The sequence below is a fragment of the Cyprinodon tularosa genome, unplaced genomic scaffold (genome assembly GCF_016077235.1).
Source record: "Cyprinodon tularosa strain WSP-4 unplaced genomic scaffold, ASM1607723v1 ctg93, whole genome shotgun sequence".
In the NCBI taxonomy this organism is placed as follows: Eukaryota; Metazoa; Chordata; class Actinopteri; order Cyprinodontiformes; family Cyprinodontidae; genus Cyprinodon; species Cyprinodon tularosa.
The window spans coordinates 63431-87307 of record NW_024039707.1 but is presented as its reverse complement, the minus strand read 5'-3'; the positions used below and the strand labels follow the sequence as shown (position 1 = coordinate 87307).

Sequence of the window (23877 nt, the reverse complement as noted above, 5' to 3'; positions counted from 1 at the left end):
TGTATTCATTCATAAATAATGTATTATACTATATATTATTTATGAATAACATATTATTTTATTCATTCATAAATAAAATTTCAAGACATATTAAACAGTGAGACCACTGCAATACAAAATTAACCTTAGACATTCTCCCTCCTTACAATTTTTTTTTATCCATTTATTTTATTTGATAATTTTGTTCATTCCAAGCCTGTCATCTTAAAAAGGTACATGTGTCCAGAAAATATGTAATACAACTAATTTAGCTCAAAAAGAAGTGGGAAGAAGAAATCATATTAAATCCCATCCCTGTCTTCCATTATGGTATAACTTTATTGGTTATCATAACTTCCTATCTGTTCAACTGAAAGAGAAGAAAAAAAATGAATAAAAACTAAAATAAGATTTAAATAAATTCTGCCCCTTTTTATAATATTTTGTTACATAATTAGAATCCTAACAATTTCTTTTTAATATAATATTTGGGTAAAACCTGTTACCGGTAACTCACCGGCCTGTTTTATTAGTTATATTTGTCATAGCATAAAAAGGTCATTATTCAAGCACAGCTTAGCTGCTAAATGCATTTAAGCACCTAGATGTGTAAAATCCAACTTGTAGAAGTTTAAACTGAGAGTCAAAAATGGTAATAAAGTGGATTTCAGCGGCATCATGTAGTTTGTTGTTACTGGTGCCAGACAGGCTGCATAGGGTATATCGGAAACGATGATCTAGCTGGATTTCTGGCAAAATTGTCCCCTGGATTTTTAGAGAATAGTTTGAAGAAAAGAAAACATCAAGTGAGTGGCAGTTGTTTAGAGGAATAGGAGAATAGACAGACTGGTTTACACAGGAAGAGAAATGCAGCGCTCATAATCATAATTTTCATAACCAAATAATGCAGAATACCACAAATGTAACTGTTTATGGTAATTTATTTGGTAAAGACAAAAAAATCATTTTTGTATTTCACATGTAACCTAGTAACCTTGGCTTGTTTGCAAAGCTCGTCCCTCGTCGCAGAGACTACACCAGCTGCCTTTCAACAGAGAATAACAAATTGAGTCTATAATTCTCAAAATTGGACCAAAACCGACTGAGAAATTCAGCTGTTTTTTATATTTCACTTCCCTGCAGCCTGGGGCTGCACAGTGACGCAGTGGGTAGGACTGTTGCCTTGCTGCATGAAGTTTGCATATTCTCCCTGAGCATGCATGGGTTCTCTCCAGGTACTCCAGCTTCTTCCCCCAGTCCTAAAACATGACTGGTAGGTTATTTGGCTTTTCTAAGTTATCCTTAGGTGTGAGTGCATGTCTATGTTGCCCGGCAACAGACTGGCAACCTATCCAGGGTGCACCCCACCTCTCACCCATAGACTGCAGGAGATAGGTACTGACCCCACTGTGGAGAAAATGGATGGACTGGTGGACTTCACAGCAGCCAGTTGTTGTTTTAACTTTTTTGAAGATTTAGCTTGTTCGGGTTTACTGCATGCTTGCATGCTTTAATGACCCTGTCCAAATGATTGATTTCTTTAAGATGCATGGCCATAAGGAGTGAATCATGGCTGAAAAAAATCTGCCTAATTTGAAAGACATGTTTTCTTGTTTTTCCTAAGTAATCCAGGGATCACATTAGAAAGTCTGGAGAGAAATATGTTTCTTATGTTTAGATCTTAATCTTTATCTGTTGAACATGATTCTACAGTGGCGTCTGGTGCAGGTGTTTGCCCTGCAATCGGAGGGTTGTCGGTTTGAGCTCTGACTTTCAATGTCGCTGTGTCCACGTCAACTGCATTGCCTACTCATGGTAGTCAGGGGTTGGTTCCAGTGTAGGGCAACCTTGCTGCTGTCAGTGAGGCTACAATGTAGCTTGTCACTATCAGTGTTTAACTGTGTGTAAATGACTAAATGTAGTGTAAAGCACTTTGGTCAAGTCCTCCAAATTGGAAAAGTGCTATATAAGTACAGGTCATCTGCACCAGTCCAGGTCTCCAGCTGGTTCAGCCTCAACATTTACATTAATTTTAGTCAGAAGAAACCTGACGGAAACATTAATGATTACTTGAACACTAAGCCAGCCGGGGCTATACTGTTATTTCCTTCCAAACATCCTGGAAAGAAACACAATCACCTTACTGCCCCAAACATCAGTCTGATGGAAAGAGGAATGTGTGACACCATCCTCTCTCCATACACTCAAAGACGACGCTTTTGGCGTGCCGATGGTGGGTTACACATACAGTCACAGATTCTACGGTTTCCCACCGGCGAAGACAAGCCGAGACGATGGATCTGAATGAGCTGCAGCACCTAATCAACAGAGACACACACACCAGTTGACTCCATAGTGACTCAGCGAGGTCACTGGTGTTTGTGTCGCTCCTAGACTCTGCCGCATTTGGTTTTCATGGAAACCACGGCATCTGAAGGAAGTCGTTAATGTGTCCACTTCCACCTCAGAGTTATTAGAGTAGCCTTTGTGAGTGTGGCTTACATCATATCCGTCTGCTTGTCATGCAGTGTGTGTTGAGTGTATATCTGTCACGTGTGTTTGTGTAATATTAGGCATACATACAAAGTAAACAAAAGACTGGACAAAGTTTTCCTGTTTCTAAAATTACCTCCTTGTCTAAAACCACTTTTATGTGGACGAATCATAAGTCTTCAACATTTCGGGGTTTTCTTTATTAATACACCTTGATAGCTTGCTTAAATTCTACATAATAATTTATGTGAAACTTTGTTCATATAATTTGTAGCCCCTTTATTAAGTACTTTAGATCTAATGGGAATTTACATCTCTCCGGTCTTGTTAATGTCATAGGAGAATCAGGAGACTGGTTTGAGATGATCAAATTAGGGCTTGTTAGAATAAAATGTATGCTGAATACCATCTCAGAAGGTAGAATGCATCAGAACTTGGGGTCAATCCGTTAATTTCAAATAGATTCCTCTTGTTTTCACAGGAACAATGCAAACATAATGCCAAAACAAAGCATGTCACCGAGGTTCTGCTTATAAAATTGTAGCTAATGACAATTTTTCAACTCCTGCCACTGTTTGGAATTTTATGCAAAATAAAATGTACTTATTACAACACTACCGTTTAAAACATAAACATGATCAATTTGTAATTCATCCATATCATACACAACTCAATATAAAATAAGTAAACTTTTGGTTTGTCTTTAACCACTTTTCTTTTTTTAAATGCCTGAAAAAGAACATTTTAAAATCAGATACGGTCTTGATGTCAGATGGCAATTAGTCCTAGAGCCTAGAACCCTTAACATAGAAGGCTATCTTTCAGAAAATGGTCTTGCAGCATTTTATTTTAGAGTGATGATTTGATGAGCTTCTAATAACATGAAGGCTGCTTTGTCTCTCATTAAATGTACTTACTTTATAAAAACAAGGAGCTCAACGCTACTCCAGACATTTTGAATTGAGAAAGCTTCCTGGATGGAAAGCGAAATGTGTCCAAGCATGGTCAACAAAGACCAGTGGTTTATTTTTAACTTTCTTTGGAATGTCTATGACCCAGTTGACTGAGAATCTTCACCAGCATTGATGTTATTGTAGCATCAATGCTCATCAAATATCGTTTTTGTGCATATTGTCACTAACCATGTCCATCCATCTTTTATTGCCTCTTTAAAAAGGGATAATGCACCATCCATTTTACAAAACAAAAATAATCTCAAACTGATTTCCTGAAAATAGCAACTAGTTTTCTGAACTGTTGTAGCACCCATCATCGACTTAGTCCAATAGAGCATCTTTGGGAAAAAGAGAGGAAGGAGATTCACACCATGGCTGTACAGCCAACAAATCTACATCAAATTTTATCTTGTCAACAAGAATGTGTCCTACACCTTGCTGAATTTGCGCCAAGAAGAATTGAGGCTGTTTTGTAGTATCCATTGGTGTGGTGTGGCATGTAATTGAAGACAGAATAATGTACCAGGACTTTATACACATGAGTTAGTCCCAGTAAATGACCAAGTCAGCTCTTTTTACACTTAACCTGACAACGGTGGAATGGATGTTCCTATTATGACCTGCAAGTAGCAGTTTGTCAAAGGAAATAGCTTTTTGGGTATCTAGTTTAGCATTGTGGCTAATTTCTAGGCAAGTGAGAATCTCAAAAAGATCAGCTGAGGGTCTTTGTGACTACTCTCTGACATTATCACTGCATATCACCACGTTGTGTGACGATGGCCGTACTATGGTAGCTAACCAGTTAAAAAAGCAGGTTTATTGTGGTGGATGGCAGCGGGTGTACTGCAGCTTAAGCTGTGCATACACTGTACATTTTTTTTGCCCTTTTCTGGCTGATTCTCCAGTTGTTGAGAATTTTTCAATTGGGCCAACTTTCAGCCTGATCGTGCGTTGTGTAGTGTACAGGGGGTAACGAAGGGCGATCAGCCTCTTACAACCACCGCCCGATCAGAAATCGTAAGGTCGGGAGAAAATCAAACATGTTTGAAATTCAGTCAGTGCACAAACAAGGACTCTTCTTCTTCTACCTCTCAGACAAAAAAAATTGACACCCCGTAGTAGCCATGTTTGCTCAGCCATGTCTTTGTCCAAATTGGTCGCATCAGAGCATCGCGCCGCACATTGTAAGAACATACATCGTGAGCTGTGAACTCAGACATTGTACGACGAAACCACAGGGTTTCGTCGTACAGTGTGTGAGTTGAAGCTGTGTGCAACGACTAAAAAAATTGTACAGCATATGCCTGGCTTTACTTTAGGGCTTGTCAGAGCTGACTATTGTTCAGCCAAGAAATCATGTAATTGCTGACAACCTAAAAAAAAACCAACAAATCCCTTTCATGTGAATAAAATCATCACAAAACAACAAATAAACATGAAGCTGAAATGTCAGATGTCAGCTTCTGTTCTCTGACTGCAACTATCATTACACTTCTTTACTCTAATTTAAACTACTTCCTCCTTAGACTTTGAGGCTGATTAAAAATGTGTCGTTTTGCCTGTAGTAGTCTGTGGTCCCGAAAAGCTGCAGTTGTCTTGTCATAAATGCCGGAGTTCTTCAAATATAGCAGAGTTCTGAACAGTTCCTGAAAGCTGGAGCATTATTTCACTCCCTGTGTCCCACAAAGAGGAGTGCTTTTATTTATTGGTCCAACCAGTTTCCAGCCATTATTAAAAATGTGCCTGCTTGCTTGATAAAATATTTTAGTAAAGTGGCCAGCCTGTTTTGCAGTGATGCTGTATTTGCTGATGTTAACACCATGTAACAGGCGTAAGGACTGGTGTTTGGTAAAATGTGTCATGGTCTTGGTTCTGTTGTTCTTTACTTTGCTCCTTGTTTTCTAGTTTTATTGGTTTAATTACAGTTTTGTTGTAATTTCTAGATTTATATTAGTTCTCATGTTTTTCTGCTGTCCTCTATTGCCCTCTTGTGTGTGTGTGTTCCTTTCCCCTTTGCTCCCTCGTTGTCTCCTCTCACACCTGCTCCTTGTCAGCTCGTTAGCCCCCCCCTTGTCTCTCTCTGCTATATATGCTCTCCCTCTGCTCTCACTCTTTGTTGCTTCCTTGTCTTTGCTGTTCTCCCATGCTGTTGTCGACATTCCTCGTCTCTCCCTGGCTCCTCGTGTTTGGTTTCCCCAGACGTCTCCATAGTTCTGGTTTGCTTTTGATTATTAGTTGGATTTTTGCATTCCTGCCTTTGTTACTGCTTTTGCCCCATTAAACTCCCAAGAAATCTCCTCAGCCTCTCTGCTTCTGCATTTGAGTCCAAAACCACAACTAACCCTGACAAAAATGTCACTTTAATTATGTCATCTAACACAAATGCATGCCTTAATACCTTTTTGACACTAGATCAATTCCAGTAAATTAGCAGGTATGATACTAGGTCTTGATATGGTAAATGGGTGGGTCACTTTTACCTGGTAAATCAGTTCTGCCTTTATTCACACATAACTCTGACCAAGTAAACGACCAGTAAATTACTGGATAATGTCTTTAGTGTGAAATGGGCTTAATTAACTAGAGCACAGCTAAACAGAAGAAAATCAAGGGTAGTAGCTAACAGAAAACTATTGAACTATACCCCTACATGTGCTAAAAACAATAAACTGGGTAGTTAAACTAATATGGAGAAGAATGACATGGCCAGAAATATAAACCTTCATTAAAAAAAAAACCTTATGGCAAAATTAACAACAGACTACAACAAGATTGGTATGAACATAATAAAACAGAATGGAAAACCCTAAAAATACATAAAAGAAAACCAAAACATCTGAGGATTGTAAAACTCTAAAATGGAGTGGCTAAGCAAAGTGAAAGGTTTTCACACAGAGGAGTAGAATTATAAAATTTCTCCACGGTGTTAAAATGTTTTATGCCCTCAACTTCAAAATCTAAACTTTCAAAGTCTAAAATATTTAGATTTTCCATGCTACTATTTGATGTCATGATTTGCACAGTGGATCTGAAAATTAGGTTTCAGGCTAGTGAAAAAAAAATTGTAATTTTGAAGCAGAAAACTTTTTACAGACCTTATATTTTAATTAGTCAATAATACAAACACCAGCTCACAGATTATAATCATATTGATGCAAAACAAAAATTATACTTTATTACCAAAGGCACTGAGCTTATTTAATGAATACATCATGCTTGAGCTGGTACTGATTGCTATTTGTTACAGAAATACCAAATTCGAGTACACACTACTTTCAGTATACATATGCAACAACTAATTGTGCGTCTTAAAAATTCCCTGTAATTTTATTCAGTTTATTTATATCAACAGAAGAGAAAGCTGTCTTCTTTTAAAAGGTCTGACACTCTGTGTCCTCCATAGAGCATAGGTTGCAGTGGCACTGCAGGGCCATTGGATAATGATACAGAGGGGAGATGTTGGGCAGGCAGCCCGGCAGTCGAGCCATCATGTGTCGGATGCGACTGTATGTGCAGACGCGGTGATGTCGGTGGATGTACGGGGGCTCGAGTATAGGTCTCTGCAGGATTCACAAACAGAAAACACATCATGGCATGTACAATGACTATACTAACCCATTAAATAAATATATAATAATAAAACATGTCACAAAATATAAACATATAATATTTATTTATATATAAATATATAATCAAAATATTAAATAATCGGCATGAAGTGAGGTTTCACAGAAAAAGTTATCTCACAGCACTTAACATTAATGTCACAGCTCCAATGTGTGCAATAGATTTTATTTTTTTCAATAAAATGTTCCAATCAAGTAAAACCTTTACAATTATTTCCAGATTAAAGTCCAGAACCGTTGAGTCTAGTTGTATCTATAAAACAGTGAGATTCAGTAAATCAGAAAGTCAATTAGTAGACAATTTCTAAAAAAACAGTATCTTAGCGGTCTAATTAAGTAAACAAGAATACCTCATTTGTTAATATCAATATAGATATATCAATGTATATCTCTAAACATATTTGTTTTCGAGTAGGCCTATTTATCACTTGTAAATGTTTAAAACATCTACAATATTTGGATGAAACAGAACATGGAAACACTTTGCCATAATCATATCTGTGCGTTCTTGTAACCAATCTTATGACTCAAACCCTAAAGTTAAATTAAAAACCTCAATTCATTTCCATAAGTTAAATAATTTATTTCAACAATAATATAAACATTTTTTACAGAATTTAGAAACCAACCAATGCTGTTTGGCTGTGACGCTTTTAACTTTACCTCCCAGGTGTAACAGCGCCCCCAGCAGGCCTCTGTTGTGACATGCAGCCCTTTGCAGCCAGGCTTCTGGGCCACAAAGGAGAACTCGCGCACTGCGCAGCCTCGGAAACTCTGGAGTGGCGTCATCATGGAGACGCACGGCACGGCTGCCATGGCAACAAGGTGAAAGAGTACTAATAGGAAGAGAGGATGGAGCCGCATGCTGGATATTTCGAAACACATAAAGAGAGTTAAAGCTGAGTAACCTTGATAGAATACATACACTTTCAACTTGTTGTTTGGTCAAGATGCCAAAATTAAGTAAAAAATCATTTATATTCCTTTTTTATTATCATAAAAATAAGAAAGCATTAGTTTATGACTGTAAATAAGTCCTTAGTTGCTAAAAAAAACAGCCCATTTATCCTCCTCTCTTTATGTAATTTTTAGACTAGAGATTTTAGGCCCCTTTTTACTTGAAAGAAAAAAAAAGTTTATCAAAAAAGCAAATGACTCCTAACACTCTCTGGTGTTTGTCATTAAAAAAACATTACTTTTAGACCACAACGTGCATCCTTAAGCATTAATATCTATTTAGTTGTAGAAATGGTCAGTATTACATGCAGGTAAGATAGTTTATTTCTTTTTTTTTTACCCCATCCAAGATGTAGGGCTGCTTACTAATTCATGATGCTTTATTCATCAATTATATAAAATTTTGAGAAATACTTTTTTGTATGACAATGTGCAGCAAAAAAAAAAAAAAGGGTTACTTTTTAAAGATTACATCATAAACTCATGTTAAGTGTCATTTATTCAAGCTGGTCACGCAATTGTTAAGAATCAAACAATTAAATAAGCAACAGGCTTAAATGGCTTAAATGTTTTCAATATTTATGAGAAGCAATGTTACTTTTGTTAGACATTTTTCCCCCTACCAAGACCTTGATTACTGAGAATCTACACAAGCATTAAACATATGCAAATTTTAAATTCTAATCTTTAACTATCATATAAAGAAAACTCACCTTCAAAGCTTCCAAACTGGTTGAGGTTTCAGCTGCCTGTGTCTCTCAGTCTGGACAGTTCACTAAATGGAACAAAGCTGTCCCTGCAGTTGTTCTCAGTAGGCCATTAGGTTGAGCGGACATGCTGACATCATAGCAAATCCAATGAAATACCATTAGAGTTCCCTAAATCATAAAAAAACAGAGTTCCTGGAAAATACTTGTGATTGTCTATATTTTGTTAACCTCAGCCCGCGTCTGTCTGTGTGTTTTTGAGTGTGTGTGTGGGTGTTTTTCACATCTCTGGCTCAGTGTACTATGAGTTGAGGGGTGGCAGGACTGAACCTGACCCATTCAAACCAATGCGTATGCACTGTTACATATAGTTGGATGTTTAAACCACTTATTTCACAGAAAGGAGGATTTTTACCAAAACAAAAACCTCTATGCTTCTATTAGTTAGAGGTTAATTATTAGCCATTGCTCAAGGAACAGGATAAAAAATAATTATTGCCGTGGCTAAAGAGGGCCGATAACTACTAAAAGCAAAAGACTTTAAAGATAAGTGAAGAACATAGGGCTAGTATAGCTATTTCAATTGAATGAATGGACAAAAAAAAGTAAACTGCAAGTATAAAAAGTAAGGTTGACAAGATGGCATTAGAACTATAATGATTTATATGTTTTTGAGGTGGTGGCACCAGTAAAAATATACAAAAAAGAGCTGGAGGTGCCACAAATGAAGATGCTTTTATCAGCACCCACCAAAATGGAAAGGATTGGAAAAGAGTGTTTCAGAAAAATTTGTTTGGTTAAGTACTTCGAAAATAAAGTCAGGAGGTTGGTTGAGATGGCTTGGACATGTTACTGAAGACAAATGTTAAAGAGCTAAAGAGGAGGAAAACCTCAAGGCGTGATTGCATAGAAAGGTCTCAGGGAGAGAAGGAAGCAGAGTGCGAAATACGGGGGGGGCGTCCGGGGGGGGCTCAACCCCCCGGATTAACCCATGAGATGCCCTGAAAGCCTCAAAAGCAAAATTTAAAGGGGGTCTTAAATTGTGTCAAAAAAATTTAAAATACAATATTTTTTGTCACTAATGGTCACTAAAATGTTTTTAAGCTCAACATGTCCAGTATTAAAATTCAAAACCTTTATTCACAAATATGTTCTGTTTTTTACCAACTGGAGCCAACCAATCCTGCTCGCGTATGCAAATTAGCCATGTTCTTTTCCGCAGTTAACAACACGGACAACGTAGAACAGATTGCACGGAGACAGCAGGTCTTTACTCCTGTTTTTGGACCTCAACGGACCTCCTCTGGACAAATTCGACCCATTTCCATTCGTCAGAAACTGGATTACAGCAGGACATGTGCATGCATGAAAGAGACAGACAGACAGAGATACAGACAGACAGACAGTCTTTGTGGGTGTGTGTGTTTTCATAGACTGACTGGCTGTTCAGACTCTTGCCCACTCCCCAAGATTCACAGAAAGCTTCATCCACCAAGCTGTCAGGAAGTTGAGCCCCCCTCTCAAAAAACAATCTCTGCACTCCTCCTGCACTACTATTAATACTATATTTATCTACTGTTCTTTTGCACTGTTACTGTTACAAATGATATATGTTACATAATTGGTAATAATAATAATAGTAATTTTTCTGCTGCCATTACCATCTGCCTTTTTGCACTAGCATAAGTATTGCATATTTTATATTATTGTACATTTTATATTTTATTGTGAAATTGAATGTTTAAATTTTAGTGTTAGAAAATGATGTTATCTGTTGCGCCTGTGCACTTTATCTGTTTCACTGTTGGTGAATGAGAAACATCCTCTCAAGTCCTTGTATGTCTGGTGAATGTGAAGAATTGACATTAAAGCTGACTTAAAGCTGGGTCGGGCGCCCCTGGGGCCTCGGATCCCTGGGGCCCAGGACCGGATTCACTTGAGGGGGGCTGGCTGCCGGCGGAGCCCGCAGACTCGTCCCCGCGGCTCCCCGGGGCGCTGGTCAGAGATCCAAACACAAATTATAACAGGTCCAATAGTGTTCATGCAGACTCAGAGATTCAGGAGGCAGAATCAGGTCAGATTCAGTTGGCAGAAAGGTAACAGGAGTTATGGACTAAACTCCCTGATGGCTCACAACAATCTGGTACCTCTGACTGGTCTGAGAGTTGGATGTATAGTCGAAATGGCAGGTGAATCTGATGGAGGCTGATTGGAAACGAGGTGGAGCTGACAGGTGTGTTGAATGATGCATTAGACCAGTGCTAGTGCCAGTAATCATGACACAGTTAGCTGCTGACTTACGGCAAAATGTTTATTTATGGTAGAGCAGGGGTACTTATCCCTCTCACTGTGATCTTATAGAAATATTTAATAAATGGGTAACATGGATCCTTCAGCTAAAACCCCACCAAAATCCCACCAATCCATTCTACAAGTATTTACAGACTGAATTACGGAGGCAGTTTGGATGTTATCATGGAAAAAGTGGTTTGTCATTGCACCAATGGAACCGGTCTCCTGCCTGCTCACTGGGGTTGCTGCATCAGGGACACTTTGTACAGCTCTGAGCCACATCTCATTTGGCAGTCCAACGGCTGGATTCTGTCTTCCGGTAAACCAGGTAAGTGACTCACTCTGATTATCATCTCCTGTCAGTTGATTGTGGTCACTTACCTGTGTTTCTCCCTCCAGAGTGTCAGTGACTGGGCGGTGCCCCACCTCCCTCCTGCAGCCACTGCCGTCCACTTATTCTCAGCAGCCCGCGTCTAGTTATGTTTTATTATTTTTCTGTTACCGGTATTAAAAAGTTTTGAAACTTCCCATTGTCTGATTCGCCTTGAATACTGGGTCCATTTGTCCTGTTTATGACATAATGACATCGACATTTTCTTCAATTGTCTCCTAATGGCCTCATATGTTGAATATAACATCTCACTGTGACACCTATGTTTTATTTCCAGATTCCCCTCACAACCATCAACTTTCATCCTCACTTACTTTTAGGAATTTAGGTTTATGTATAGCTGAAACTCTATGACATTTAAATTTGATTCCATTTTCTGTTGATGATCTCATTTGTTGAACCTAATATCAGTTGGTATCAGGCATTAAAGTTTGATTCCAACTTACCTTAATAGCCTTATATGTTGAACCAAAGATATTTTATAACATCACACTTTTATTCCAAAGTCGCTAAATGACCTTAGATGTACAACCTAATATCAGTCTATGAATTCACAATTTTATTTCTATACCCTTGAAAAGCTTAGACTGTCCTCCTCATTTCCCTTTATGATTTTATATGTCAACATAGGAAAACTCTATCACATTTAACTTTAATTGCGATTTCCCTTTGTGACCTCATATGTCGTACCTAAGATTATTTTATGATATTAAACTTTGATTCCAACTTTCCCGAATGATCTCATATGTTGAACATAACATCACTGTATGATGTTAAATATTCATTTCAATTTCTCTTGACAACTTTAATCTGTCCTTATTTCCATCTATGACTTTGAATGCTAATCAGGGAATACATCTATGACATCATATATCCATCCCAATTTCGTCAATTACTTCATAACTCCACCCTAAGATCACTTTATGACATAAGACTTTCATTCCAATTTCCATTAATTACCCCATATGTTGATGAGAAGATCAGTGTATGGCAAAGGTTCCCAACCCCGTTGAACCCATCAAGCACACCAGAAAAGGTTGGATGATTAGGAAGTTTCTGCAGTACTTGATTTAAGAGGAGGAGCCATAATTTAATCAGCTGATCCAACTTTCCTAATAGCCTCATATTTTGAATCAAAGATAATTTTATAACCTTTATTCCAAATTCCCTAAATTACCTTAGATGTTGAAGTTAATATCAGCCTATGACATCAAATGTTCATTTCAACTGCCCTTGACAACCTTAGACTGTCATCTTCATTTCCCTTTATGATTTTAGATCCTTATTTCCACCTATGACTCTCAATGCTAATCTAGGATTACCTTTATGACATCAATTGTTCATTCCAACTTGCCTTGATGACCTCATATGTTGAAGTTAAAATTAGCCTATGACATCAAACTTTGTTTCCAGTTTATATTAATAAATGTAAAATCATATTATGACTTCAAACTTTCCGTCTTGTTCTGGTGCTCTATACCTTTTAGGTGTGACTCTGCCTCCAAACAATCCAGTGGCTGAATAACGTGGTCAGCATGCAGTCAAGTTTAACCTCAGAGTCCTGCCTATAACCTGACTGTTTGACTCAGGTGTGTTGAAGAGAATCCCCTAAAAGATGCAGAAAACTGGACCTGAAGGCCCTGGAAATCAGAAAGCCTTTTCAGATGTTAATTTTGGATGAACTATTTAACTTCAGTTTTTCTTTATGTCCTCAGAGATTAGTTCTGACCTTAACCATTGACATATAGTCGTGATCGTAATTAAGTTTTTAGTATCAAACTTTAATTTGGTTTCTCTTTCTGACCCCAGATGTCAGTCTTGCATTGACTACTTGACATTAAACTTCAAATTAAGTGTGTTTTATGATTTAACTGTTATGAATGCAATGCGTGATGTTTGAACATTATTGACCCTCCCCTGTTCCAGAGAGCCACAGCCGCCAGCACTACATGTAGTCGTCAGCACTACATCCTTGTCATTCCTGACCTCACCAGATCGATTAGAGCTCTGGAGATGAACATAGTGGAAATAGAACATCTAAATGTGTCCCCTGGAAATAACGAGCACATTGAAGCTCTCAAATCCAAACAGCTGTATTTTTCAAGCTTGTTAAATTCTAAGGTCCAATGGTTGTTACTCAGGATGGATGCTCCCTCTAGTTTATTTTTCAGCTTTGAGAGAAAACATTGGCAGAGGTGATCCACTCTCTGTCTGATACTAGGTAGCAGCTGAGTAACCAGCAGGCCAGATGAGGAGGTGAGCTGTGGACTTTTACTCTTCTCTGTCTGAGAGTGAGTATAGTGAGAATGAAGAGCTGCTTGGAGAGTTCTGTAATGAGATTATCTGAGGGTCTTTTTCACAAAGCACTATCAACGAACTCGGAGACAAATTGAATCAAATTTGAGTTTTTGGTTTCCTAATGTCTTCTGTGAGTTATTTCAATCACCCTGAGTAGTTTTATGCGTGCGTGGCAACTATAAAAAGCCTTTATCAGTCGAGCCCTGTTTTGATGAGTCACCATGACAACAGGCAAGATGAAGTCTTCCTTTTTCACACCAATGGAACTAGAGGTTTAAATGCAAGCATAGGGTGAGTTGAAGCATGTTTTTAAAGGAAAAAGAAAAAGTGCTATAGCTGCAAAGGAGAGACAGTTGGCCTAGGAGGAGATAGCTGCTCGAATTAATGCATATGTAGTCTGTCATGGCAGGCCATTTTGACATTATTAAAAGCTCTCACCTCTCTGTTGTTCCATTTGTAGATCACTAAAATAGGATTCTTCCTGGTCAAAATCATATTCCTAGTCAGAGCTGTATTAATAGATTAGGTGCTGCTGGAGGTTTCTTCCTGTTAAAAGGAAAAATTTCCTCTCCACTGTTGCTATAAGCATGCTTGGTGTGCTTGGTGTATTGCTTTCGATCAACTGGATTTCCTTAGATAGAAAACTTTGAATCAAATTCTATGAAATGAATTGTGTCTGTAAAATGCCTTGAGATGACATGTGTTGTGAATTGGCACTATATAAATAAACTGAATTTAATTAGTATTTGCAACATTCTGAAAAATTTTTTCAGGTCAATATAGAGTCCAGTGCAGGCTTCTTTTCTAAAAAAAATGTATCTATTTATCTAAAAGAGCATTGGATTCATCACTGAATGAGTGGTGACCTCGAGCACCACTTAGCAGCAGTCTGAGCATCCCTTAAACAAGATAACTAAGCGGGGGAAAATTTTTGGCTAGGTAACAAAACTGATTTGACACCAGATCAAACAGATGTGGTTCTCTGATGTAGGATTTATTTAGAGGGGTGAATGTGGCCTTGTCTTTAAAAGGAACACAATGACTTCTCAGTCTGCTGGTCCAAAGTGGTCTGACTTTTTGCAACAGTGCTGTGTTGCTGCTTGCTTCCAAGGGCACTAACCCTAAACATGAAAGCTTCAGGTCTAGTGCCCCGAGTGTCTAAATCAAAGGTGGGCAACTCCAGTCCTTGAGGCCGGTTTCCTGCAGCATTTAGATTCATCCTTGGTCCAACACACCTAAATCAAATGGTCGAACTACCTCCCCAGTGTGCAATCAATTGCTCTGTTCGAAAACCTGGGACGCGTCCTTAGAAGGCCAGATTCGAAGTACGATTATGTCATAGGTCTGGTCGGATTCCAAGAGTCTTCGTTATGCGGCCTTAAAATGCGTCCTTCTTTTTGCCTGATTTGAAGGACGGGTCCGATGTATCCTCGGTATCCTTGGTTTACCCAGGATTCATTGCGAGACCAAGCAAGCCGTGATCAGAGGAAAGGTTACTTGGCGCCGAACAGTGGTGAAAATTGGAAGTTCAGTTTAATATAATCCAGTCAGTGAATAGTTCCATCTGAAGTTAATGAAAATAGTTGTTTTAATGGTTATTGAGTCAGATAAGCGGCGGTAATGTTTGATTTATCTAAAGGTTTTTATCTGTTACTGTGTAAATGGGTTTGGCTGTAATTTAAGGACAGATTCTAATATATCTGCAGTGTGGGGACTATAAATCTGATAGGAGTTTTATCTTTTATTGCTGTTTTGCACAATATGCTTAACTAAGATTTTTTTTTTTTTGAATATTTTAATATTTAGATTTACTTATATCTTTCTACCCCTTTTATAGAATAGAATAGAAAAGCCCTTTATTGTCCCACAATGGGCAAATTTACAGCAGCAGAAACATTATTAAAAATGGTCACACAAATGCGGACCTTAGAAAAATGTATAAGAATAACATGATAGGGAAGAGTTAAAAAAACAAAAAAACAATACAATTCTGTAAAGTGTTTTAACAATATAAAACTGGAGAATAAATAACCAATATGCAGCTATGGACATTTTTACAGTAATGGATATTTGAAAATAGCAGCAACATCAGAGATGTGCAGAATGACAGCAGCAGGTTATTTAACTGACTAAGGTTTCTATCATTACATTTGATTTTATATGTTCCTGCTCCCGATGGTTGAAACCTTTATTCCACTCTGGATTCTTGTGAGTGTAGTCTTTGTTCACTTTACAATAAAAAATAAATAAATAACCAAACAGTTCTGAATTCTTTTCCTGCTTTGTGTGTCAACTTTCATGGTTGCTAAGCAACAGACCTTACGGCGGTAAAACCCGCCGAAGGGTAGACCTGTTAGAATTCACAGCCAAAACTCTTCCGGTCTCCTTATTTTCAAGGACTTCGAAGGATCCAGTCTAGGTAGACCGCGTCCTTGGAGGATGCAGCCCAGGTTTTCGAACAGAGCCAATTTCTCCAGAGTCCTTTTAATTATCTATTTACTTGATTCAGGTGTGTTAAGTCAAGGACATATCTAAAAGTTGCAGGATACAGGCCCTCCCAGACTGGAGTTGCCCACCCCTGGTCTAAATAATGCTTAGTATTACTATTAATAAAACTGATTTTTCTTTCTGCATCATATTTATCTTCTGATTTGCATTTGTAAAATATCTGTAAAATACACTTATGTGAAGTAAAAGTTTGGCAGTTTTGCATGTAGCCCTATATGAAATATATTTATTTTATAGGAAACCGTTGTGTTAAACATATATGGAGTGATTTTAGTTGCTTTCTAAACAGAGTTGCTACCTGGATTTACAAACAGAGCTTTAACAGGATTTCTAAACATAAGTTAGTAGGTCTCAAATACCTGGATTCTAATAAACAGGCTGTAAATTGCTGTTTTGATAATACAACTAAAATAGGTTTATCAAATTGCATATAATAAAGTGCTATGTTTCTAGTATTTTAATTTTAAATGAAGGTTTCTAGTATTTTAATTTTAAATAAAGATATATCAAAGGCATATCAAAGTTAATGTAATTCAAGAGATTTGACAAATAAGGCCTACAACATTTTAGTTTACCATTGATCTCCAAAGGTGTTTTTCCACTAGTTCAGTATAAATCTGTCCCATGATAGCACAGGTGAGTTCTTTTACCAGAATCCTCCATCCATTTGGCAGAAAAATACGGAAATAAATTGAAGCTATAATGAGCCCTTTAGACAGAAGCTAACTAATATACACTACCGTTCAAAAGTTTGGGATCACATTGAAATGTCCTTATTATTTTGAAGGAAAAGCACTGTACTTTTCAATGAAGATAACTTTAAACTAGTCTTAACTTTAAAGAAATAGACTCTATACATTGCTAATGTGGTAAGTGACTATTCTAGCTGCAAACGTCTGGTTTTTGGTGCAATCTCTACATAGGGGTATAGAGGCCCATTTCCAGCAACTATCACTCCAGTGTTCTAATGGTACAATGTGTTTGCTCATTGGCTCAGAAGGCTAAATGATGATTAGAAAACCCTTGTGCAATCATGTTCACACTTTAGTTCGTTACAGAAGCTACAAAACTGACCTTCCTTTGAGCAGATTGAGTTTCTGGAGCATCACATTTGTGGGGTCAATTAAACACTCAAAATGGCCAGAAAAAGAGAACTTTCATCTGAAACTCGACAGTCTATTTTTGTTCTTAGAAATGAAGGCTATTCCATGCGTGATATTGTTAAGAAATGGAAGATTTCCTATGGAATCCTATGGAGGATTCTTTGACGAAGGCAAAGTTTGGTATAAAAAAAAAATCTTATTTCATATACAAATCCTTATTTTTAACCTTGTCAATGTCTTGACTCCATTTTCTATTCATTTCCCAACGTATGGTGGTAAATAAGTGTGACTTTTCAGGAAAACACAAAATTTTTGGGGTGACCCCAAACTTTTGAACGGTACAGTAGTGTATGTCTCAAAGATATATTCTCGTTAAAGAACACAAACACATTTCATAACATTTTAAAAGCAAAACTGCTTAGGAACATTTTGTATAGCAGTGAGAGATAATGTATGAGTGGTGACTGATAAAAACAACACAGACTCCCAGAGTTGCTTTCTCAAAGTGAAATTTCATTTTGTCTTTTAGCACATAGATGTTTTTTTTTTCCTCCAGTCTACATCCCCGTTATGTTACGTACAGTAGTAAGCATCTCTACATTCAACCCCCCCTCCCCCACTGATGTGTTGGTCCCCAAAATATACATCTTTTCAACCTCTCTATCATCCTCTATTGTTTTTATCATCAACAAAACAAACACAGATCATTGGGCAGACAGTGCAAATCTAGAAGTTCTGTGAAATTGCTACGTAATGCGGTTGTAGTTTTTATTAACATTATATTCTCATCCTGTTGCTCTGACTTATTGCAATGCTATCATGTATAAAATTCTTTCCTTCTCCCTTTATGTCTCCTCTTGTTTCCTTCTTTACTGCTTGTCATCAATTTATGGCCAAAAGGTAGAAAGATGACAGTCATCTATCTGTTGGAAGATACCAGAGCGCTCATTTGCCTTTTATTTTGGACCGGGGCTGGAATCAGGTGAATTCATTTAAGGACAAAGGGCTGTCTTTGTAACCCAAAGGCTTTTAAAATCAGTGAGGGGTGAGGTCCTGTATTCCTTGACAAAAACAACCACGTTTTTGGGGGGTTTCTAAGCAGGCAAGCCAAAACAAATAGAAAATAAAAAGTTTGTGCCAGATAGTTTTGCTGATACATTTGATTTGGGTTATATCAATTGTGATTTGCTTTCCTCAATCAAGACAAAGTTTGAAATCCAGCAAAATTATTCCAAATTAAATTCTTTTTATTTCTAACATTTTCTTTTTTTTTTTTTCGAAAACAAGAATGGACTTCTTTGGCAGGCTGAGTTAGACTTGATGGCGACACAATGAAAGGGAAAATAAAAAATAGCTAATTTCTTCTTGTTTAAACAATCTATAACATATTTTCTGTGATTTCCAATGATACTTTTTGTTATGTTACATTCTCTAGCAAAATTTAAATAGCATATGAATCAAGAAGGTCATACTTACATAAACTGGACAGCATTTATCAAAGGTTCTGATACAGTTAAATATTTTAACTATTGTTTTGATCCAAATAATTAAATTTCTCCTTGTTAGGCCTGAAAAGATATGATTTAATGATTTATTTTTTTAGTTTCTGGAGAGTTTTACTGCTATCCAGAATATTACAAGTAATGTTTTTTTCCTTTGAAGTGGGGTTGTGCGAGTTACTATCAGCTGTCAATATCTTACCCGGGGATTAAGCCACAAGGCAAGCTAATGCAGAGGTTCTATTAGTGTCCAGTTTAGTTCAACCTGAAATTCAATATATAACCTACCCCCCTCCCCTTCTTGTAGATTTTATTTACTGGAGTCATATTAACAACTTTCGTTATAGTGTGAATAGTGTGAACAGACAATGTGGCATTTTGTAAATAGGTAGCTTTGAAAGGGTGTGCTAAAAGTTGGTAAAGAAATGTTCTGTGGTTGACTTCACCTTATTGTGAATTAAAATAGCTGTTATGAAAACAACCAAATGATATGAAATGGCTCCAGATCGCTAAATGACAGGAAGTGACTTTAAAAAAGGGGTGGAATCATATAATTAGGATGAATTCAGCTCAACTATGTTTCCAGTGAAGAAGATAAATGGTGGCACCCCTGCAGTGATGCTAAAAAGTAGAAGGAATTGCTGAGATAAAACTGAGAGATCCATGTCTTAATCTAAAACCCTCCTTCCTCTAATGGAAGTGGAAAATTACCCCTAAATCTGTAAATAAAATTAATTTGAACGTTGTCCATTCAGGCTGAATCTAGTGTGTTAATAAGGGTTTCTGAATGTTTTGTAACAAAGCAACTGACAGGTAGCTCTGCGTTATTAGCATTTAAAAGAAACAATCGGGGACATTGTGCGATACATTCGAGAATCAAACCCCCGTCCCTCAAAAAAAGGAGAGGAGAGAGAAAACAAAACAAAGAGAACGGCTTCTTCTCCTTCTTTATCACTCTTCCTACGCTCGTCTTCTGCTCACTGATCCTCTCCCGAAAACAAATCATCATACACACACACATACACCCCCACATTCACTTCCACAACCTTAACATCACCCACAAATAAGGTTACATTTCATGATCAAATAGAAAATAAATAGCATCAGAATTGTTTTTTTTTTATCCCCACAAGATGAGCAAAGTCATACAAAAAGACAATAAAATAAACATAATTACAGAGCAAAATTGTTTTTCATCAAACAAATTTACAAATAATGTAGTACCTTAAGACAATGTGAGTATCATGGATGCAACAGGAGATAAAACATGTTTTTTTTTATTATCCTGTCTGACTCCCTACAAACACACAGATTATCCTGAAAGAATGAAAATATTGCTAAAATAACTTTTTTTTTTTTCTCGGTTTTTCTCCCCTCTCTTCACCCCACTACACCATCTTAATAATCAGACACAAATGAATAATTGTTTTGTTGCTTCGCAAAGAAAAAGGTTGTCGTCTCCACGGTCCCCTCTAGCAGCTTCAGGATCGGCCAAACCTAATAGACTTTCCTGATTCAGAAATCCAACTGGATGGCAGTGTTTTTCTTTGAGTTTGAAACCTTTGTGGTATCTATTTATATGTAACACCACAGTTTCAGGCGTGAAAGAACAGTGGATATATCTTTGAATAAGAGGCTTTGCTTGTAGCTACATCATTACTACTTTTATTGTTTAGAGCTTTTTTTTATTAAGACAGCAAACAGTTTTATTTACGCTAAAGTTGGTAATTTCCACCACTTTACCATCTGATGACAAGAGAGAAAGATGCACAGAGGCAGTGAAGAAGATAGTAGCTAGCATGGATACAAAAAGCAGATCTATATTTAATAAACGCTTTGGGAAAAGAAAAAAGAAAAAAAGCATATCCCTGATCACTAAATAGGGCACTATATAGTGATTACACCATTTTAAATTAGTGTCCGAACATCTTGTGGATGAAAAAGTAGCTTTGAAAAGTAGTGATCATCCAGGATATATATATCCCAGAATGCTTTGCAGGTAGAGCTCTCCTCGCAAAGCATTATGGGATTCGATATCACAGCGGCCCGCGGCCCATAGGCTGTCACAACTCGACTGCGGCGAGGAATAATGTCTGTCTAGGGGTTAGAACGGGGATTCTGACACAGCCTGAATCTATCTGAGCATTCTGTTTATGTCTTTACTATGGTCTGGTCCCATATGAGAAGATTATCACCCCCCCTAATGGTCTGGACCCCCGATGTTATGCGGTGCTAGTTTGCAGCTTTTCTTAATTTGCAGCTATTTTTGGTACTTACAAAATTTTTCCTGTGTTTGTGTTTTCAGTAGGTTTTGAGTTCTCATAGTCCTTGTTTATTTATTTATGGGGTTTTTTCGGGTTTGCAGTTCTTTCTGTATTAGTTGTGCATTTATGTATTTGCAGCATGTGTGTAGGCACAGGATAATGTCCCCTTTTCATGGGTACCAACTAGTGTTGTGCCGATGCCATTTTTTGGCCCCGATACCGATACCCGATACCTGGCTGTGCAGTATCGGCCGATACCGATACCATAATAACGTAAAATAATTGCCATCACGGCTTTGTCAAGCTACTGCTTACCTTTGTGAAGCAGGAAAAAATCTAATACAAAGTGAATCCAGTAGAACTTTTTATTGCCTACCAGGAGTGGGTGACAATAGTTGAATAAACTTATGGCTCTCAAAATGGTATCGGTGCCCTATTTGTTGGTACTCGCCGATACCGATACCACCATTTTAGGGCAGTATCGGCGCCCCGTCCGATACTGGTATCGGTATCGGTGCAACACTAGTACCAACTGTAGTCACCTAAGTATTTGCTCAAAAAGGCAAAATCTATAACTCCCCTCCCTAGCGTAACAGCCTTCATTCTTGTCGATGTTGCTGATTTCAGGCCACCCTGCTATGATTCATATTGCATCCAAGCAAATATTGAAAATAGTTATGTTCCAAGAAAGTTTTATAGCCTAAAATGCTTTATAGATCAATTCATCAAGTTGCTTCTGATCAATTCACCAAATCTGTTTTATTTGCATTACAGTGTTGATAATTTTTCTCTTAAATTTTAATATTCCTGTTGATTTATCTACGTTTTTATCTAAGTTTTCCAACCAAGTTTGTATTAAAACTGTTGATTTGCTCTATATGGAGATTCAAAGATTTCAAAGCAAAAGAAAAACAACTGCTGCTTATCCAGTCTATCCCTGCCACCCTCAGTTAAGGTCTGTTAAAGGGGTTTTCTGCTGAATTTCAGCACTAACATTATGGCCTCATTACTGCGTAAAAATTAGGATTTTTAGTCGGCCTTCCCCTTTTATGGTTTCTGCTACACTAGTTTTTCTTCCATGATACGCTACAGAAATATCCAGACGTATGTATATCTATATATATTTATATATATATAAAAACATCATCATCAGTAGTAGTTAGAGTAGAGTAGTAGTAGTAGAGTAACAAGTAAGAAGAAGGAACAATATTGTACTTTATATCAGAGTCATCACCATCGTAATCGGCTTTAATTGAAGTTTACTGGGACTGTAGGGGATCCTGTGGTGGGACCCAGATGGGGACGAGTCAGCGCCACAACTGGCTGAGTAAATCTTTGTGTGTGTTTGGGTGCTTACGGGGATCTGTGTGTCTCAGTCAGTTGTGTGACATATGTCTAACGGCCATACACTTTTGGTAGCTCCTTTCTTCTCTGATATTTACACTAAGTACCCTCATGTATGTAGGTCGGTCGGTTGTGTGCAGCGATAGCTTTGGGACATTTGTGTGAAATTGCTTCATCTGTTTTCATTCATGGATTGTGCTATGCACGTCAGGATTAAGCATCTTTCAGTTAAAAAGATAAAGATGAGGCCACAGTACAGACTATGACTCTGTTGGTCAAATGTCAAGACAAGTTAGACACCAAAAGAGACACTTTGTCTCTTTGTTTTGCAGCTGGTCTGCAGTTTACTGAACGGGATAATAAATAACATGACAGGCTGCACCTTTTTAGAGTAATGAACTGCAACATGACGTGTGTACAGCTAAAAGTGAACCAGTTTCACACAATGCTGTCAGAAAGAAGGTACAGCTTTGCATCACAGAGATTGCACCTTTGTACAAGAAGCTGCCACCTCCATGATACATGATAAAAAGAAGTGATTTTATACCTTTTCTGTCTCCCAACACTTTCACCACTAAGCTCAAGTCCCACTACCCTTCCCCCAGTATTATCCCTCATGTGTGCAGCGGTGCCTAGGTGGCGCTCTCCCCGGCTCCAGAGGACGCCCCGCTGGGTTTTGGCTCGAGTTGGTCGGACTGAGCCGTCTGTGGGGAGGAAGGGCTCAGTGGGTCTCCTCTCTCGACCCTCTCCTGGAGGTTGCGCTGGTTCCTGGCGGCCTCTGTAAGCATCTGCATTCGGCGCTCCTGGTACTCCTCCAGGCCTCGCCAGAGGTCTGCACGCTCCCTTTCTCGCTTCATCTCCCTGGTGAGGCAGTGGGAAAGAAAAGATGGAGGAAAATATCAAGACGGTTAAAGAGAAGAAAACATGAAGGCAGATTTCTGATGTTGTTGTAGCCTTGCTTCATTTCCTTTCCGCCTTGTGTCTCTCTTTCCTTCCATTCACCCTTATTTACTTCCTTTCTTTTCTTTGTTCCTTATGTTCCAGTCCCTGTTTCTTCCCATTTTGTGTCTGACCTCTCTTTGTCCCTTCTTTAGTTTGTGTGTTATTTTCTAGCAGTTATTTATGGAAAAAAAATATTGAAATGTGTAAAAAACAAAATCCAGATAACAGCTTGCAATAAAAAATTGAAGTGTTGCTAAACCCTTCCTTCAAGGTATCAGGAAGGTCTGAGGACCTAGAAGTCTCTGCCAATCTAAAAAAGAACCATGAACTTTCCAACCTGAGGAAGAAGTAAGATTGTGCAGTGGATAAACAGGCTAAGTTAATAATTTTCCTGAATTAGTTTTTATCTTCAGTTTAAATAATTAGCAGGAAGCGCTGTTTGATTACAGGATGACCTAAACCACGCTGACTCCTGGAATAACTTCTAACTGGATAGATAATGGAACAAAAACTGTCTC

The 23877-nt window shown here is 37.8% G+C and overlaps 2 protein-coding genes across 2 annotated transcripts in view; both read right to left on the bottom strand.

The window, feature by feature from the left end:
* Positions 1-6523: 6523 nt before the first annotated feature.
* Positions 6524-8782, bottom strand: LOC119776378 (glycoprotein hormone beta-5-like). The gene is made up of 3 exons (XM_038274763.1): positions 8725-8782; positions 7718-7919; positions 6524-6988 (listed from the first exon to the last, which is right to left on the bottom strand). Exons 2-3 carry the CDS (start codon positions 7916-7918, stop codon positions 6800-6802), a joined length of 390 nt encoding a protein of 129 aa, XP_038130691.1. The 5' UTR covers position 7919; positions 8725-8782; the 3' UTR covers positions 6524-6799.
* Positions 8783-21525: 12743 nt separating this feature from the next.
* ppp2r5b (protein phosphatase 2, regulatory subunit B', beta) overlaps positions 21526-23877 on the bottom strand; it is a 63100-nt gene continuing 60748 nt past the window's right edge. Inside the window, exon 13 of the mRNA XM_038274780.1 lies at positions 21526-23278. Coding sequence (XP_038130708.1) covers positions 23050-23278 — 229 coding nt within the window. The 3' untranslated portion in view covers positions 21526-23049. The remainder of the gene's footprint in view (positions 23279-23877) is intronic.